Source organism: Anas acuta, chromosome 2 (assembly GCF_963932015.1).
Source record: "Anas acuta chromosome 2, bAnaAcu1.1, whole genome shotgun sequence".
Taxonomy (NCBI): Eukaryota; Metazoa; Chordata; class Aves; order Anseriformes; family Anatidae; genus Anas; species Anas acuta.
Window position 1 is genome coordinate 94877344 of NC_088980.1, and position 19005 is coordinate 94896348.

The following is a 19005-nucleotide window of genomic DNA, read 5'->3' on the forward strand; positions in this document are numbered from 1 at the left end:
GTCAGGCCAGGCTTCTCCTGTTGGAGGAGGACTGCCGCTGGCTGTGAGGCTACATGCTTTGGCTCTCCTGGCTGCCCCACAGCAGGAATTAGACTTTTAGACTATTAGACTTATGCTGTCTTAACCTAAGGCAAATGCTGGCACAGACTATCCCTCAGATTCAAGAAAAGGCACAGAGACTTCAGTTCCTTTCCAGCTTCCACACTCCTTCCTCCTCCTATTTACATATTGCCATTCCTGGCTTGGCAGCATTTCTTAACTGTTTGGTCTTCCAAAACCTTAAATATTAATGAGTCATAGTTTTTCCTCCTAGAATCCCCTTTAGAAACAACGAGCTGCCAATTTTCAGCATTGTCATCGAAACACATGGTGTGGCATGGCAGCAAGAGCTCTGCAGGCCATGACCTCTCTGAACACCTTGTGGGCTTTCTCTGTCTTGCCAAGTCTTCTAACCTAAAGTGAGATACTGAAGTTTGAATTCCCAGCAACAAATGCACAGATGAGAGTGCAGGAGAGGTGCTGAAAGATTCACTTTTGCTCTACTTGCAGTTGCCTTTATGATATCCCGACTTTCAGCAGACCTAGTCAGGAAAAAGGATAACTCCCTTTTTATTTTAATTGTGGTGGGAAACAGCACATGTTCACCAAACTTTTGAAACAGTCTATTGCTGCAATTTGTATGACAGTTTACAAGCTCAAATTAAGAAAAAATAAATAAATATATATTTTTTTTTAAAAAAAAAGATCAATGCCTATCAAGCCTGTTCTGCACCAAAGATGGTGCAGGGCCCTTTTTGGATCTCAATAAGAACAGCTCAATAACAAATGGTTTAATAACTATTTTAATAAGACAGAATAATTAAAAGAATATGGACAGCAAGTAAATCTTACATCTTAGCATCTTACAAATCCTTAAGGAGTTAACAGCCTGTGAAAAAAAAGGAATCACTTTGCCTCTCATTTTCTACCCGCAGGATAGAAACCTGCAATGTTAAAATATAATGCACTGATGTTAAGATTGAATAGCATCTTTAAGCTGTTGTCCTTCTGGAGCAGTTTAGCTTAACTATCGCTGTTATTTCTGTTTGAACTGTCTGCCACTGCTTGAACCACATCAGTTTATCATATACTTCATACATTTAAGAAATTTGGTGACTAGACTGTATGTTTGTTCATTGTTTCTTGTTTGCTTGTTTGTTTTAGTCTTGGAGTTTTAAAGATTCAAAAGGTGTCTAGAATTAGAGTTACCACTGAAGCCCCAAACAGGGCAATATCCACACAGTAAAGTGGGGTTTGGATGCCCAGTTCAGTAGGGAGCGATGTAGTGCTTTCAGGCATTGGCAGATGAGCTGTTTCAGTATGTTTCCTGGCATTTCTATACATGTTATACGTGTACATACAAGAAATATACAATCCATTTTTTTTAGTATGAAAGAAAACAGGAAAATACAGGCTACTCCTGCCAAAGCCATTCCAAATGACAATTTTTTTTTCTTCCTCTTTTTATAAATTTTACTGATGCTACTGGGTTTGAGCTCAAAATTTTGCAGTACAGCAATACAAAAATTATTATAGTTATTGACCATGTATAACAGACTCTTAATATTTATGAATTTAATAGTGATTGTTTTCCATCTCCCTTGAAGGATTGTTCTGAGCCCATAAAGACCAGAAAAGTGCCCCATAAGCTCTGTTCACTTCAAATATCCCTTTTTCCAGTTTCATCCCCCTGTACCTAGCCACAGATTCTTGTGCTATATTAGAGAAGTTTTCTCCTTCCTCAGTGTCTTTCTCTTTCAAATGTTTCTAGATGCTTGTCATATTCCCTCTAACCATTACTGAGACCCACTGTGGTTATTTAGTTACTTTAATCTTTCCTACTGTATTTGTATATTTGGCCCATATGGAGCGGAACTTTTATTTCAGCTACTGGAAAGAAATGTATACAGTGATGTAATCTTCCTTTAGTGAGCAGAATTATAATTTACTGCTAACAACTTTATCTTTACACAATTATCTTACTATATTAACATGCAGCTGAGATTACTCGCATAGTTTTGAATGACTGAGTTACTGTGTAATTTATCTTACAGTGTCACACAAACTATATTCCTGTTTGTGGATCAAATGGAGACACTTACCAAAATGAATGCTTCCTCAGGAGAGCTGCATGCAAGCATCAGAAAGAGATAACAGTGGTATCAAGAGGACCTTGTTATTCTGGTATGTAAGGCATTCTGTGTCCCTAACGAATGATGGTGTATGGTCACCCCTTTAGTTAGGTCTCCCTTAATTCTAGAGATTTTTATTTTCGTGCTTTTTGCTGAGTGAAGTGTGGGAACCACAAGTCTGCTTTAACAATAAAATTTAGTTATAGAGAAGAAAGCTGATATACCTTCTGATATGCTAACAGGTTGATAGATAAATGTAAGAAGTAGAAGTAATTTATCTGAGAAAATAGTATGTACTATTCTGATGTACAGATAGCAGAGCCTTGATATTCATTCAAAAGGTTTACAACAAAACTGAGCATATTCAACATTAGTCATGTCTTCAGAACTCATTTTTAAGGTGTACAGAATTAGTGTGACACCCAGCAAGTGATTCTGATCATCCTGACTGCCACAGCGCCTTTATCCAAGCCATCATCTTTACTAATTTCACATTGATTATTACATTGAAGATATGCATAGCTCTTTGAAAATCATTGTACTTCACATTCCTATTGGACTGGCCTTTTCAGTCTTTCCATACACTTAAAATACATGGGACAGGTTTTTACTGGTTCTCTTGGACACAGAAACTTTAGATACCAGAGGTCTTCCAAATGTCTGGACAGTTTTCAAAGCTGGTGAGTGCGAACAGATGGCTGGCTGTCTAGAATTAAATTAAATGACTCAGCAGCATCAACAGCTGCATTCTTTGCTGCATAAATAATACAGAAAACAAACAAACAAACAAAAAACTTGTGGGGCATCCCTCACCTTTTGGTATGCAGCAGTTACTAGGTTACATTTACACGGCTGCAGAAAAGTGTGACTACAGATCAGGTGCAGATCTAAGAGCTAGCTTGTTTAAATGCAGCATAGCTGTGTTTACACGAGCTGCTCTAATGCCTTTGACTACAGCATAGCCCTATACCGAAATGTGGTTTTGTTTGCTAAGGTTCAAAACAATCTATAGCTTTGGTCCTATAACTAAACAAAACCTGCATTTTGTGCTCAGCTGAGCCATGTAATTCCAGCAGACTGCAGGCAGATGACTGAATTTTAACGTCTTTCTCAATCTCCCACCTGTAAATTATCTTCTTGAGACAGGGAAATAGGAAAAAAAATAAATCCATTATCATTTTGGAACACTCATGTATTCCAATAAAAACATTCAAGAAGTATGTAGGTTTGAACTGAGGCTGAACTGTGTAACTTTTATTTTTTATTTCATGCCCAAATTATTTTAAGATACAGACCCAAAACATTAAAGTTTCTGTCTCTCACAGACAAAAAAATACTAGAAGAATGTTTGTGGAAAGAACAAAAAAAAAAGTTTTTATTTTTCTATGCATACTACCCAACTAAGAATGACATTTGGAAATGAAAAATTGATTCTTCCTAGCCTCAGGTTGCTGGCAGCTAATTACAACATTACTCAGCTAGTATGAGATTTTTTTTTTTAACCTTCCTCTCCTTTTCCTAACGTCCCACATCAAACCCGAGAACTGCAGCACAATTTTTAGCATTTAGTGTAATAGTTCAAGATGTGCTGAGACACAATTGACCGGAAAGTACTGACAACATTTCTGAAACTGAGGATGCCATTCAGGCTTTGTCCTGTGTTTATACTGGCCCAGTCAGTGGAGCTCCAGCAGAAGGGTACTGGATGCTCCCAGAGTGTCTGGCACACTCTGATTGATCTGGGAATATGGGATCGTAAAAGCCATCCTCTGGAACCAGCCCATTCCCTACTGATGATAATAGGTTATTCTGGAGTCAATATATTTGTATTCTTGATCTGTAGCACACACACACACACAATCTAATGCCTAAAGTAAAAAAAAAAAAAAATCATTTATAGGGTCACATTAATTTTCACCTAGTGCCTTGGAATTTGCTGTGAAAATCCTTTTGTTTGGGGATGTCTTTGGGAGCCCAGTATAGGTTCACTGGTTTTCTATCACAGCCTCAGTTTTTTCAAAGCAAAGGTCTGCTTTGCTGTGGAGGGATTCACATCAGACAATATGAAGGAATTCTCCCAGGGACAACGTAAGGACTACTTAATTTTTAAGTGTGTGAGAACTCTGAACCTCATACACGAATGAAATACTTCCCGCTTGCTAAGGATTGCTACCTCCCGAAGCTGTAGCACTGCAACAGAATACACTGGATGATTTAGTCAGATGTATTTCTTGACAGGTAACACCGTGTTTAATTTTTTACAGTCATGGGTGATTTAACAGCATATTTATATATTTATTTCCTTTGTCCTAGTGCTGTCAGAGTTGCAAGATCCTAAAATAAGCAACATAAAATAAGCTTTGGGAATTGCATATAGAGATCTCAACATTTTTGAGGCCCGTTTTTCTACAAAGGGACATTTTTTTTTTCCAAATACCTGGGTTTACAGAGGTGTTTATATGCCTAACCATCCCTGGCAGAAGCTGTGGATGGTGAAGACCTGTGGGTTTCAGTCAACACATGACGTCTCACATAGCAGAATACAGAGATACTAGGAAAATGAGTGAAATGCACCTTTACTGCTCTCTTTGCCTAATACTTTAATATACCTTAAAGAAGCCATCAATCAAATCAGGCTAAATAAAAATAATAAAATAAATAAATAGTAAAAACAAACAAACAAACAAACTAAAACTAACTTGCATTCACGGAGCAAAAATCGCTGGCATCATCCCGTCCATGACTGGGTGGAGCCAAGCAGAGCTGAGAAGCAAGGTCCTTGTCCAAGATATTCCCTGGTGGCATTTCCCATCTTCCATCACTTTTCCTCCCTCTCTGTGGGCCTTCACCCAGCTGGGGCTGGACAGGTGACTGTGGGATTATCATACAATCACAAAATCACAGAATCACAGAATGGTTTGAGTTGGAAGGAACCTTAAAGACCACCCAGTTCCAACCCCCTGCCATGGGCAGGGACACCTCCCACCAGACCAGGTTGCCCAAAGTCCCATCCAGCCTGGCCTTGAGCACCTCCAGGAATGGGGCATCTACAGCTTCTCTGGGTAACCTGTGCCTTACCATCTTCACAGTGAAGAATTTATTCCTGACATCTAATCTAAATCTCCCCTCTTTTAGTTTAAAGCCATTACCCCTTGTCCTATCATTATCTGCCGAAGTAAAAAGTCGCACTCCATCACAGTTATGTTCTGAACTAGATCAGAGAACTAGCTCAGCTTTTTTTTTTAATGTAATTTATTTATTTCTCACCCTTATCATTTGCAGTTCAGCTCACAAACATGTGCATGGATGCTTTTAACATGTTCCTAACACACAGCTGGGCATGGGGAGGTGGCAATGCCTTCACCAGGATTCCTGCCATGCTTACAGCACCAGCCATCTAGCCTGAAGCCTTCATCAGTTCGTAAAGGAGGATATTACACTAAAATTCATTCATATTATACACCTGAGAATCCTCTCCCAGAGGTTATCCCAAAATGGCTTGCTATAACAGAGTAAGAAACCCAGGAGAGAGGTATTCAGGGTGCTCACAGCACTGGGAAGGAGCCTCACCTAGTCCCTTGATTTCTTCTGCCTCCTTCTGCTGGAGAATTTATTGCTTTTTCTTGGTTTAAAATAAATTAATTTAGTGAATATGAAATAGACCTGCATGATTCATTTCTAAGAATGCATGTTCCTTTTAGCTCACACACAGAGCCAGCATTTTGACTGCTGCCAGATTTACATTATTTGCACATGAAAATGAAACCACACTATGATATAGTACTTGAAACCACACAATGATGTAGTACTCTACATATTGCACTTACAGATTCTCAGTTCTGTATGTATTTGGAAGGCACAATCCATTGCTTTTTCTGTTGGGATTTCTAAAGTTAAAAAAAAAAAAAAAAAAAAAAGCAATTTACAAAACCAGAAGCAAATATTAAAGTTCTGCTAGGTATAAGGCATGATTCTCTTAGGAGTGGCTTTAACTTTTTTTTTTTTTTTCTTTTTGTAGAAGGATTACAAAGAAGCATAATTACATGTACACGTCCTCCTGAAAAGAAATATAATAAGCTCAATTTAATCCTTTTGAGGGAGTTACAGGAGAGATTCAAGGCAATTCACCTCTAGATTAAGAAAGTGTGAAAATAACTCTTTATGCTCCCACAAGAAAGCCATAACAAACCTGAAAACCTGCTATAAAAACATACATGTGTTTTTCCAGCTGACCAAGACATGTAGTCCTAGATTCAGGGCAGAACAGGAGCTTTCTTGTCCAGCCCATAAGGAGGATCAGTGACAGCACAGCATCACCCGTCTGTCGTTAGGAAGGAAATGTTTTGGGAGCAAAGAACAAAGCTTACACAAACATACTGCATCAATGAATGTCAGAATTTAATATCCTAAGCTTTTGTTGCGTTGCATAATTTAGCAGGAGATGGCTACCAGGATCAAGTGGTGGCAAACGCTTTTGCCCTGAAAATGTCAAGACAAATGAGCATTGACTATGCACAGCTTGGCAAGGCACAGGTTAAAACCCTATCTCCAACAGCCAGGGGCCTTGCAGCTGCTGGCAATTAGGCTTGTCAGCATTCCTCCCCAAAGCTCCTGCTGGCATATGAAAACCAGGGGTAATTGGGAGCAGCAGTCATCCTCCTCAAGGCAGGAAGCCTGTGGGAGCAGGACTGAGCTGCTGGGTGTGTGGGGTGGCTGTGCTGGCATGCTCCTCAGCAAGCATCCCTGTGAGCCTGACAAGCAGTGGGAAACTGGAGCTTGTTTTGCTTTGGGCTTTGCTCTGACTGGCAGCTGGGAGCGGGCTGTGGCCATTTCAGATGTCTTCTGAGATGCTGACCTTGCTCTGCTGCCTGGAGATTTCAGCAATCTGTGCTGGTGCAGGGACATCCTCTCGGCTTTGTGGGTGGGGGTGTTCTTATCACAGGTTCCTAATAATTTCACACACTTTTCACTCGAGGGCACTCTTGTGTTCCCAGAGTTAGACTGCAGAAAGCTTGCCTTGTCCCTCCAGGGAGAGTGCTGCCCGTCGGGTCTATATCAGCCTGGAAAGCAAGGCTGAATGCCATCAGCTAACAGGGGGCTGGGACTGGAGAGAGCAGTTGCCCTTTCTCTCTTCCAGTTCAATTTAATATGATGACTAATTGACTGTGATCGAATAAAACAGTCATCGTTATCCAGGACTCGAGCAATGAAGCTTTGAGAATGCTGGTGTGGAAAGAGCAATTTCTGCTTAGTGCAGAAGGGAGTGGTGTGTACTCTTTGTGCTAAAAAGAAAAATGAAGGGAAAAACAGACAAAACACCCAACTAACACCCCACTATATCCTGAAAGCTTTAGGGCAATATCCAGGACTTGGGTATAAAGAGTATAATAACTCCTGGGTTGCCAAAGTTCAGATGCTCGAAATCCCTTCTCAACAGTCAGCTAATCCTTGCAGTACCCAAATTCCACAAACATGTCAGGTTTTTGCTTTGTTTCCTGGAGAATGGCATACGGTTTTACCTCTGATGTGTCAAGAGGTATTTAGTCCTATCCATGACTGAATAGCTGATGACCTATTTCTTACAATGATCTGAAAAAGGTGCCTCCTTTTGGCATTTCTTTGCCTACCCTTGTGTGAGCAGGGTCTGAGAGCTTTGCTCTGGAGGCACCCGCCAGACCATAGGTCCTGTGTGAATCAATGCCAGGGTCTTCTTGCTCAAAAGTAGTCAGCAGAGTGTTTGTACTCCTGTTAGTGCTGAGCTGTTTGGAGCGTTCACTGCAAATCAGGAAGAGACAGGTTCAGATTTCATGCTAGTTGGAGTTAAAACCTGACCCTGCTGGGAGAGTGGCTCCATCTGAGTGGGAGAGGCTGCCTTCTGCATCTTCTCCAGAGCAGAGCACCGTGCAGAAATGCTTCCTGTTCTGAGAGCCACAACAAAAACAAGGCGTTCAGATGCTATGCCCGGTCCAAGTGCTTCTCTGTGTCTTTTATCCAAAAGCTCCTTCACGGAGAAAGGCAGCTTGTGGCAGAAGCACTTTTGTGTATAAGCACATCTTTATGAGCCCATTTGGGAAAGGGTGGCTTAAGTAAAGAGAGAGTAGTCAATCTCTCTCTAATTACTGACCTTTGGCTGGGGGGATTATACTTCTGTCCAACTTCCTTGCTTGTTTGAGCATCCTTCATGCCAGGTCCCATAGCATGGAGACCAATTCTGGAATTCCTGAATCAGTTAAAGGCCTGAAAAGAGCACGGCTGCTTGTCCAAGTAAGCTTGCAGAAAATGCTACTTTTTAAACCAGCAGCTGCTTAGGAAAACCTAGCCAAGGCTCAGAAAAAGGCAGGAACACAGGATTTGTTTAACACAGTTACCCTGAAGAGAAGAGCACCAGCACAGCTCCCTGACTCAGGGGGGAAGCACAATCTCTCTGTCAAAAATGATGCAAAGTGTTATACAAGGTGCCACTCTTCTTCTTCCTTTTTTTTTTTTTCTTTTTTTTTTTTAATGGTTTCTTGAGATCTGAAAGCCCAGCAAAGCAAGAATGGATCCATCTCTTTACTAGGATGCTCTGCACAGAGTTGCCTGTGGACTTCACACTGGTCAGCCCAATGATCTGTGGATGGGTGACCTGAGCAGCCCCACGGCATGACTAATGCTGCCTGCTGGAGCTGAGTGGGGCTTCTAGTGATAGGACAAGGGGTAATGGCTTTAGGCTAAAAGAGGGTATGTTTTGATTAGATATTAGGAAGAAATTCTTCACTCCGAGGATGGTGAGGCACTGGCTCAGGCTGCCCAGAGCAGCTGTGGGTGCCCCATCCCTGGAGGTGCTCAAGGCCAGGCCGGATGGGGCTTTGGGCAACCTGGTCTGGTGGGAGGTGTCCCTGCCCATGGCAGGGGGGTTGGAACCAGATGGCTATAATGTCCCCTCCAACCCAAACCATTCTGTGATTCTCGCCTGGGGCTGGATGCACCGGGAGAGTGAGAGCTGGAGACAAAAACATGGAGCAACTCGGGTTCCTGGGAGGCTTTTTAGACTTTGAGTTTTGAGTATGAATTACATACTGCACTTCCTTGCATTCTTAAGTCAACTTCTGCTCCCTTAAAACTGCTTAGGGCACAGTTTCACCACGTTAAAGAAGCATATGTACTTAACTCATATAAATAAATTACACTCCTTCAAATTTCTTAATGATGCAATAATGCATCAGAATCATAGAATCATTTAGGTTGGAAAGACCTCCAAGATCATCAAGTCCAAATGAAGATAGTTTTCAGCAATTCAACAATGAATTTTTTATGGGATTGTCTGCTCTGTCAGTAAAGTGGGTCACTATGGATGGAACAGGAGTCCTTCTGTTTTTACACTTATTTCTGAAAGGTAATAAGCTCCGTCTATTAGACACACAGAATAATGGTATAGGAGGAAAGAAAGAAAAATTTAGACTCAGGAAAAGAGAATTCTCTATTGCTGATACTCCGTGTCACAGGAGATTATTTTTAATGTGTGAAGTGACCCAGTAACGTGGAATTTCACACAAATTTCGCACTTTCTTCCACGTACTAGAGGGAATTATTCTTAGAAATACAGCTGCTTAAAGAAAGGGGGGAAGGGGGAACACGACTCAACAAATTGAGGGGTTGGTATTTCCTCTGATGTGAGCAATGAGCTTGTAGGTGGGAGTATGAACCCCACTCCTCTCTGTCTGCTCTCCTTGCTCTTTCAGGTTTGTGGAAATATATTCAGCTACTTTCTCTGCTACCAAAGCGGGCATGAAAGGAGAGGTGTGGGATGAGCAGAGTGCGTGCTCTGCTCCTCTCCTCATCTTCCAGAGAAGCTGAGCTCACTGGGGAGGGGAGCAATTTACTGGCAGTAATTGCCATCCCAGCCTCTCCTCTCTGTCTCCTTTGAGCAAGAAAGACCAAGGGAGGTTTGTGTCACTCGAAGGGCTTGTCTTCACAGCAGTGCTAGCTGAAGACAGCGTGCAGAGCATGGCCCAGCAGAATGCAGATCCCCGTGCAAACCCCCAGAAAGCTCTGAAGATGAGCGAGTTGGCCTGGGGGAGGGGGGCTGAGGAAGCTCAAGTCCTGCTCATGCTTGAACTGTAAATGCAGAGGGCATGCAGCTACAAGCTGCTGATGAGCTGTCACTCATCTGATGCTAATCCAGTCAGTCTAATGCCAATGAAATAACTATGCTGTTAGAGCATCCTTATACAAAGTGATCAGCTCACTTGGGAGGAGCTAGCTTATAGATAGATAACCTAAGCCAACTTCACCATGAGGACCAGTCACTTCTGGAGGCACTTCTGCAGCCAGGCGATTTACAAAAACTCCTTCATGTGCCATTCCCAGGGCCAGAGGGTTAAAAGCAAACCTTACTTTCCTTCGTAAGTAGATTCCAAAAATCAGACTGCGTACTATTCAGTACACAGACTGTGTACTATTCATCTGTTTTAGGTTTAACAAGTGCGAATGCTAACAGTTGAAAAAAGGCTAAGAAAACACTTTTGTTTACAGTACTGAGTGTTGCTGTTCTTTGAGTAAAAACTATCCTGACACAGAAAAGAGAATGGGGCACAATAGGCATCAACCAACTGTATGAAAGGATGCCAGACTTTATGCAAGATGTTTGTTTTTACAGCTGGCTCATGAAGTGTAACACCTGTACTATGTTTTACAGTGACAAGTTGCTAAGAAAACAGCTGCTCTTGGAGCAATATTTTCATTTGCTTTTTTTTTTTTTTCTCCTCCCCCTCTGCTTCCTCTTCAGATAATGGCTCTGGGTCAGGAGAAGGAGGTGAGTACCCAACCCCCATTACACGTGGTTTTGGTCTCTTAGTATACATTTATCTGTGTCTGTTTTACGTGAGGGACTGCTATAGTACAGGAATTAAGGAAAAGTTATGATAACTTAAAAATAAGCTTGCATGCTGTAGTGTTTTTGTGAGTATCTCAGAACAGTATTTTTACAGGAATAGTTTGTAGTGTGCATTTGACTCTTTCAGATATGACCTATATCATTTTTCATTTGTTTCATGCATGCTAAAACGGTATTGCCAGCAATGTAGTGTAATAGATCTGTACTAAACCACCATTTCACCTTTATCTCACTCCTGGAAATGTCTATCCACAATAAATGTCTTGTTTATTTATTTCCTTGCATGCATTTCCTTAGTGTATGCAATGTCTAGTTATCACTTTATTCTTGGCAAACATGTTGCCTAAAAATGTGCAAAGATTACAGTAAGATATGTTTTTAATAAATATTTTAAATGTTCTTGTTCAAAGCTGTGTATTCAAAGAGGGCAAATAGCACAACTGGTACTAATGGAAGTGTCTCTGTCTTTGAACACATCTTAACCTCCTTCCAGTGGTTAAAAATGTTAAAAAATACGCAATTTTATCTTAATTTTGTCATTGATACTAGTAGCAAGAATACATATAGAATGAAAACACGTGAGATATATCATAAAATCATAGAATGGCTTGGGTTGGAAGGGACCTCAAAGATCACCCAGTTCCAACCCCATTGCCATAGGTTGCTCAGGGCCTCATCCAACCTGGCCTTGAACACATTACGTGTTGCAGTGTGTACTGATGGGACTGACTGTATACAAGTCACTGTGTTTGACACCTCATTTTAAGCACACATTGTCCAAACAACATCCCCTCACAGCTCTCAGGGACCTTAGGTTTTCATATCTGTTTCTTAATGGGCTATATGAACAGCAGGAGGCTCTGTTGGCCTGGTCCAGACATCCTTTCCTCCCCTGTGTGTTGTGGTGGGCTGTGCACTGCCTGGGGACAGACAGGTGGGCAGCATGTGGGGCAGGGACCCATCATCCCTGGGGCACTCCCATGAGAAATGCCGTGCACACAGTGAGCGGTGCTCGCTAAGGCTGTCTGAAGAGATGTTTCACCAGGATATGCAAGGTCCTATCTCTAAGTGACACGATGTTGTGTTACCTCAACCCATCTAGTATGGTTTGAAATATTGGAAGTCTCACGTGTGCAGCTATGTGAAAATGTAGATGATCAATGCTCACTGTGTGATTAAGCACAACATTTAACTTTCCAGAAACCAGGAGCTAGCTCCTTTCTTTTATTAATGTAAAAAGGCAAGGCATTTCCCATGGCTTTAATAACTTGCTACCAGAAAATTCGTGGGCTGCTGGTAGCACACAGCCATTCTCATGTGCTTTCTTTTGGTTTGCCTTGTTTTCTTCCGAGCTGTACCTGAAGGACCAATTTCCTGCTCAAGCACTGCCTCGTGTTACCTTCACTGGTGATTTTCTTCTCATGTTTTTCTTCCTGAGCTTGCACCATGCTCTTTCCCCAGCTCTGCTTGCTTCCCACTTTGTTACCCAGCTTGTTATTCCCCTACAGCTGCTCCCTGCAAGCTGCAAGTTGCTTGCCTCAGTATAACTATACACTTCTTATGGGAGACAGATGACAGTAATTTAGCCCACCTCCGACTTTTATTTTTGCTACAGTTATAGAAATGCTTGAATGCTGTTGGAAATTTTTGTAGTATTTCCCCAATCAGATACAAAAATCCCCATTAAGTCTCTTGCAAATTTTACTGTGTTGGTCTGGAGTAGATGACTGACAGATGTGGGGATTCTTTGGGCTATTTTAATAACAATTTGGAAAAAAGTAGGACAGAACATTCTGTCTTTTGTTGGCTACTCACTGATGAGATGAAAAATACAAGTTCATGTATATTTGTTGCTTGATTTGGGGCAGGAGATTTAACACATTTTCTCTTGGTAAGAGAGTCCCAAACAGCATCTCCCTTGGCTTCTGCTTTTGTAGCTGTTCTCACTTAAAATATCAACTGAACCTGGGATAAAGGGAGCTGGAGGAAGGAGACAGCCTGGAGGTTGAAAGGATGCATGCTTCAGAAGGGCTTTGTTAACTGTGACTCAGTGTGCCAGTGAATTATAATTATTTATGCAAAATAGGATAGCATTAGTTGAAGAGATTTGGTGGTCTCTCCAGGCTGCCTTGTAGAAGTGGTTAGTGCATCGTCCTGGGGACGGAATATGCACATTCTGTTCACTTTGGGCAGAGAGAGAAGAATTGTATCTGGCTCCCTTTACCTCATGCAAGTGCCTTGGGTATTCTTCTTGGGTATTGAATAGAAAAGTGACAACGTACCTGCTATCACTACTTCCTTCAGCAGTTTTGTGATGTTAGTCCTTCATTTCTTCAGGCCAAATGAAGTGTTCCCACTTTTGTCCAGTATGAAAAAAGCTGTGTATGGTTCTTAATTTTAGGTAGAAAAAATATTTTAAATTACAAATAATTGTAATTCTTGCCAGTTGGGACTTTTTTTTTCTTTTTTTTTCTTCTTTTTCTTTAGATACATCTAGGCCTAATTAGTGATACAGTGAACTACTGCTTTTCCCATCTACCTTTGTCACTAAACTGGTAGTAGTACTTCTACAGAACTGTCTGGCTAGTCTTCAGTACGTTGAGTCATTTTCTGTGCCTGGATCCTTCAAAGGATGGAATCTACTGTTACTTTGATTATTGACTTCTGTTCTGGCCAAAAACTCAAGATCATTATTGTACTCAAAATATTTTCATATCTGGACATATTTTTATTCCATTATTCAAGTAACTGTAAAAGTGTCACAAGAAGACATTAAAGACATCAAAGATGTATTACGTGTTAAGGAAATTTAGAATTAAAACATATTTTGAAAAGAATGCTCAACCTGTTGAGGCAGGAATTACGTTATTCAGGATCCCAAGAAGAGAAAGTCCAGCTACAGGACTGATTCGAGCACAGCACAGATTCTTCCTGGCGCCCACCCTTCCCCATTTTCTTCCAAAGGAAACCAGAACATGCTGAGATATAATAATCACCCAGGCTTTACAGTTTAATAGCATACTCTTGGCTCAGAGTGCACAAATGGGGACCAGGTTGAGTAGGTTATATGCCCTGTGGGTTAGACGTAGATGCTGCTTGTAAAAAGCAGTGTAAGTGAGGCAAGATCCTGCAAGTGCGTGAACAAGCTTGCTTTAAAATTTCTGTTTTCTTTTTAGGATTTACATTTCCAGATGTTAATCACAGAATCGGTGTTTGCTTTGTTTCCTATACATGCAATTAGTGGGATTGTGCATGCACCAGTGATGCTTGCACATACGAAATGGATGAGTGTAGCTACTTGTACACGTTCAGGAAGCACTGTCATTGTTCTGCACAACATGTACTGTTTGCTGGTAGATTTTTAAATCTGAAGGAAAGAACTGGGAAAGTGTCTGGATTCTGCTCTGTAGTTGCTACAGATTTGCTGGTGACAGTTTCCTCTGCTTAAATTAGCTGCATGCCTCCCATGCGGCTGAGATTTGTGCTAGTGGTTCACGTTGTTCTGTTTCATTTTCCAGATGCATAGCAAGCTCGTTAATGATTCTGAAATTTGACTTCATGCAGAATTTCCCTCCTACTCCAAAGCTGCATGATGTTAAATGCGTTAATTTTAATGTCAAAAAAGTATATTTAAAACTGATTAAAAAACAAACACTCACACACACATTAAAAACCTCTTCCTCAAAGACTGTTTCAGACAATATCTTGTCTTAGAAGTTGTTATGCGTGACAAAAATGCTAAAGACTGTGGAACTACTGATCCAGATTCTCTCCCAAATCATAGTTACAGTTACAAAGATAGGAGATTTTAGTAAAAGAATTAGGATTGGGAGATTTTTTTCAGTACAACTGAATGAAATAAAGGAACATCAGTTTTAAGGGTGACAGAATCGTCTAGTTGCCCTCTGACTTGCTGGGTAAACAATTTCCATTTCCTATGGTCTGACAGCACAGTATTCATAAAGAGTTGCAATCAAATTACTCATTTTGCTTATTCCAGAAGTCTGAACCTTCAATTAGCATAATAAAAATTACAGTTATGAAACCAAGCTGTTGATCACTTGTGGCAATGGGTATCCTGATGCCACTTCTAAGAATAGTATGCATTATTAATTCAGAAATGAGAGAAATTTCAAAACCCTCATTGCTCTACCATTATGTTTCACCCCTACAGAAAACAACATCAGAGAGTGGGACTCAGCCCTACAAATGTCTCCTAGTTAAGGTCACAGCTGATAACTGTGGGATACATTAGATTTGCATCTAAGATATGGGCTTCTCACAGTAACATCATATGAATTATTCTGAAAGTTCCTTGTTCTGAAGAACACATTCATAAACATGGCTCCTGATCCATTTTCTTTAATCTGTGATTTATTACTGTTTGAGATAGAACTGGTGAAAGAGAAACCACGGTCTCAGATTCATATTCATCTCTGCCAGCAGTAAATTGTAACACTATTTGGCCTGCTGGATGTAGTTCCACAACTGATAGATCAGGGCACAAAAAAGGGCCACATGTACATACCGGAGAAAAATGTCTTGCTTGCATGCCACAGGTTGCTTTTTCTAACATGAATTTTCCCTTTAAGAATTTTATTACTGGTGGAACCTGCCACATTCTCCCTATAAAAAGAACTGTCCTGACCCAGTAAAGTAGCCTCAGGAAGATTAACTTTCATAGGATTACATGAATATGAATAAGGGTAAGCCTTCACCATATTTTCTTCAAGGAACTTTCTGTGTGAAAATAGCTTTTTTTCCTCAGTTTTACAACTTGAGAGTAGCCAAGAAGGTCCAAGAAAGGAGCAGTCATCTTAGTGATCTTCATGCCCTCTCATAATGCATAGAGCTTTCAGTCAACGTTCCTAGCCAGGCAGAAGCCCTGTCACTAAGATGAAGTGCCCTCTATGCTCAGAAGCCTTCAGTCTTGCTTTAACTCAATATTCTGTCAATATTTTAAAAAGATCCCACAACTACATTGCCCAAGTAGAAGTGAGACAACTGTAAGAGAAATTGGAGCCACTGCTCTAAAATCTATTCAGACTTACAATCACAAGATACCTTTTTAGAAGAAATTTTGGCCCACTGCAGATGGGAACATTGATTCTGAAAGGAAAGCTTTTTGAAGACAAATATGGTTCCCATTTTTATTTTTTTATTTTTTATTTTTGGTAAAAGATATTGGTGACAAAGGTAATTTGCTTTCATCTGGCAGCATCCTTATTTGTAAGGCTTTTTTGGTTGTACTTTCCATCTGGGATGCAGGCATAGTGCAGTAACTTTTGAAGGCGAGCCCTATTTCTTCTGAGTTCCCAAGTCCCGTGTTTGCAAAACTTTCACTTCTGAGCAGGTCTTCCTGTCCCCCTCTGTGTAAAGGCCCTTCTGCCTCTTGCTCCGATTCTTCATTTGTTTCTGTTTGATACTGCAAGCAAATGCCAGTTGCAATGCTGACTTAGTGTTACAGCTAGGCCTTTGCAAGGATGTGTTGAAAACCATCAGCATGTATTATGCACGCCACCACACAGCTAAGAAATGCCAATGGCTTTTCAAACCAGCTTCTTGGAGGCAAACCAGTGTCCTAGAAGAGGCAGGTTCGGTGGTATAGTAACATACCTACAAGGCTGAGATTTCTAACACTCCTACTATGCACATGACATTAATTTTTCATTCCTTTTGTTCATAGTGTGTCTGTAACTAAGCAAAAGGCACTTTTGATATCAAAAAAAATGCAGTAGTTAGACAGATGGCACCCAATCATTTCAGGCTTTTAAGCTAAGGAAATAACATGCTTGCAATACATATAACTAAGTTAATTATTATTAAAATAATTTGTTTTGAATTTCTAATCCCTCTGAAACCTAATAGCTAAAGTATCTTGTGATGAACGTCTAGCAGATTGCATTTAGTAATTAATAAATTGATATACAGTATGTGCTTTTTAGCAGGCTGCCATCTGTTCCTTCCCCTCACTGGGGACAACACTTATCCAATAATTGTCACACAGTCAGGGTGGTATAAACAGACATGGTTTAGAACCTCAAATAATTTTCTTTCTTTTTTTTTTTTTTTTTTAAATTTTAATTTGTGATAATGCTACTGATTTATTTTAATGTATTTTAATATGACTGCAGGAGCTTGATGGTGATTAACACCCTGGATAGGAGGTAATATCACATCTTTTAGGCATATTTCTATAATGGTGAGTGATTTAGAGAGATGTAAGTGCTGATTCCATCACATGGTTTGTCACAGAGTATCACTGTAACTTCAAATAGCCCTATTTATTTCTGCTGAGATCCTACCCCCAGTAGGTAAAATTAACCAAACTAGGTAAAATCTCCAAATTAAAATTTCCAAGAATTACTGTAATTTCAGCTAAAGTTCAGCAAGGCAGAGGCAAGAGCCTGAATGTTCGGGCCTTGTTTTGGTGAGACCTTGCCTTTAGCAGGGATTTCAGGAACAGGAGTGCCTGTTCAGAAGGATGCAGGGGCCAGGGGTACAGAAAGACAGATTCCTCTTGCTTTCTGGACAGGATCACTGCTAAGAGCGGATTCTTCTTATGCAGCCTTAATAGGGCCTGCAGAACTGCATGTGGAGTCTTCCTGAAACTGTGGGATATCTCCCTTGGTGTCTGATGACTTCCCTGTCCTTTCCATTTTCCACCACCATCCATTTATGCATAATTTCCCTAGTGGTTTCTCTGAAGTTGTTGTGTCTTCCTTTGGAGAATAAGGAGTTTGCTGCATTTGAAACAAGACAGTGGAGAGAACGGGTATTAAATTTCTCCAGCCAGAGGGTCTTGCAGTATGAAAGCCAATCCAGCTCTTACAGTAGATTTCCCCAATGTCATTTGCAGAGTGGTTATGCATAGAAGCAAAATAGAAGTTTGAGTTGTCAGATGTGTAAAATCTATAAGACATAACAAGGATAGTGGTGGTAGGCAGTCTTGCAGTGTGTGGCCTTGAGTCATTTGCTTGTGCACATCCTCAAGTCCTGCACGCACTCTCATTATAATAACCACCGGGCAAACATATTGCCATGGCTGGGCTGTGATTAAGATACCAACTTCAAACTCAACCTCTTCAGGCAACTCAATCATAAATAGACCAGGCATCCTTTTATTAAACCTGTACTGCCTATTCTTACAAAATCAAATTTTAAAGGCTTCTGTCTTTACCGTAGCATGCTTATATAGAATCACAGAATAGCTCAGGTTGCAAGTGACCTTAAAGATCACCCAGTCCCAACCCCCTGCCATAGACAGGGACACCACTCACTAGATCAGGTTGCTCAGGGGCTCATCTAACCTGGCCTTGAACACCTCCAGGGATGGGGCATCCACAACCTCTTAGAGCAACCTGTTCCAGTGCCCCAACACCCTCTGAGTGAAGAATTTCCTCCTAATCTCTAATCTAAATCTCTTCTCTTTTAGTTTAAAACCATTCCCCCTAATCCTGTCATTATCTGATTGAGCTCCAAAACTTCTTTCTAAGTCCTCCTCAAGTACTGAAAATTTGCAGTGAGGTCCCCCCAGAACCTTCTCTTCTGTAAATCGAACAGCCCCAGCTCTCTCAGCCTTTCTTAATAGAAGAGATGATCCAGCCCCTTGATCATCTTTGTGGCCCTCCTCTGAACGCGCATGAACACATTCACATCCTTCTTGTGTTGGGAGCTCCAGACCTGGGTGCAGTACTCTGCATGGGGCCTCACAAGGGCAGAGCAGAGGGGGACAATCACCTCCCTCGACATGTTGGCCACTCCTCTTTTGATGCAACCCCAGATGCAGTTGGCCTTCTGGGCTGCAAGCGCGCACTGCTGGCTCATGTTGATCTTTTCATCCACCAGAACCCCCAAGTCATTCTCTGCAGGGCTGCTCTCTGTGAGTTCTTCTCCCAGTGAGTTTTTCTCCTAGTCTGTGCTCGTGTCTGGGATTTCCCTGGCCCAGGTGTAGCACCT

The 19005-nt window shown here is 41.1% G+C and overlaps 1 protein-coding gene across 1 annotated transcript in view; it reads left to right on the forward strand.

The window, feature by feature from the left end:
* The window catches only part of TMEFF1 (transmembrane protein with EGF like and two follistatin like domains 1), a 120151-nt gene that overhangs the window by 70639 nt on the left and 30507 nt on the right, over positions 1-19005 (forward strand). The window contains exons 3-4 of the mRNA XM_068671253.1: positions 2094-2223; positions 10939-10965. Coding sequence (XP_068527354.1) covers positions 2094-2223; positions 10939-10965 — 157 coding nt within the window. The remainder of the gene's footprint in view (positions 1-2093; positions 2224-10938; positions 10966-19005) is intronic.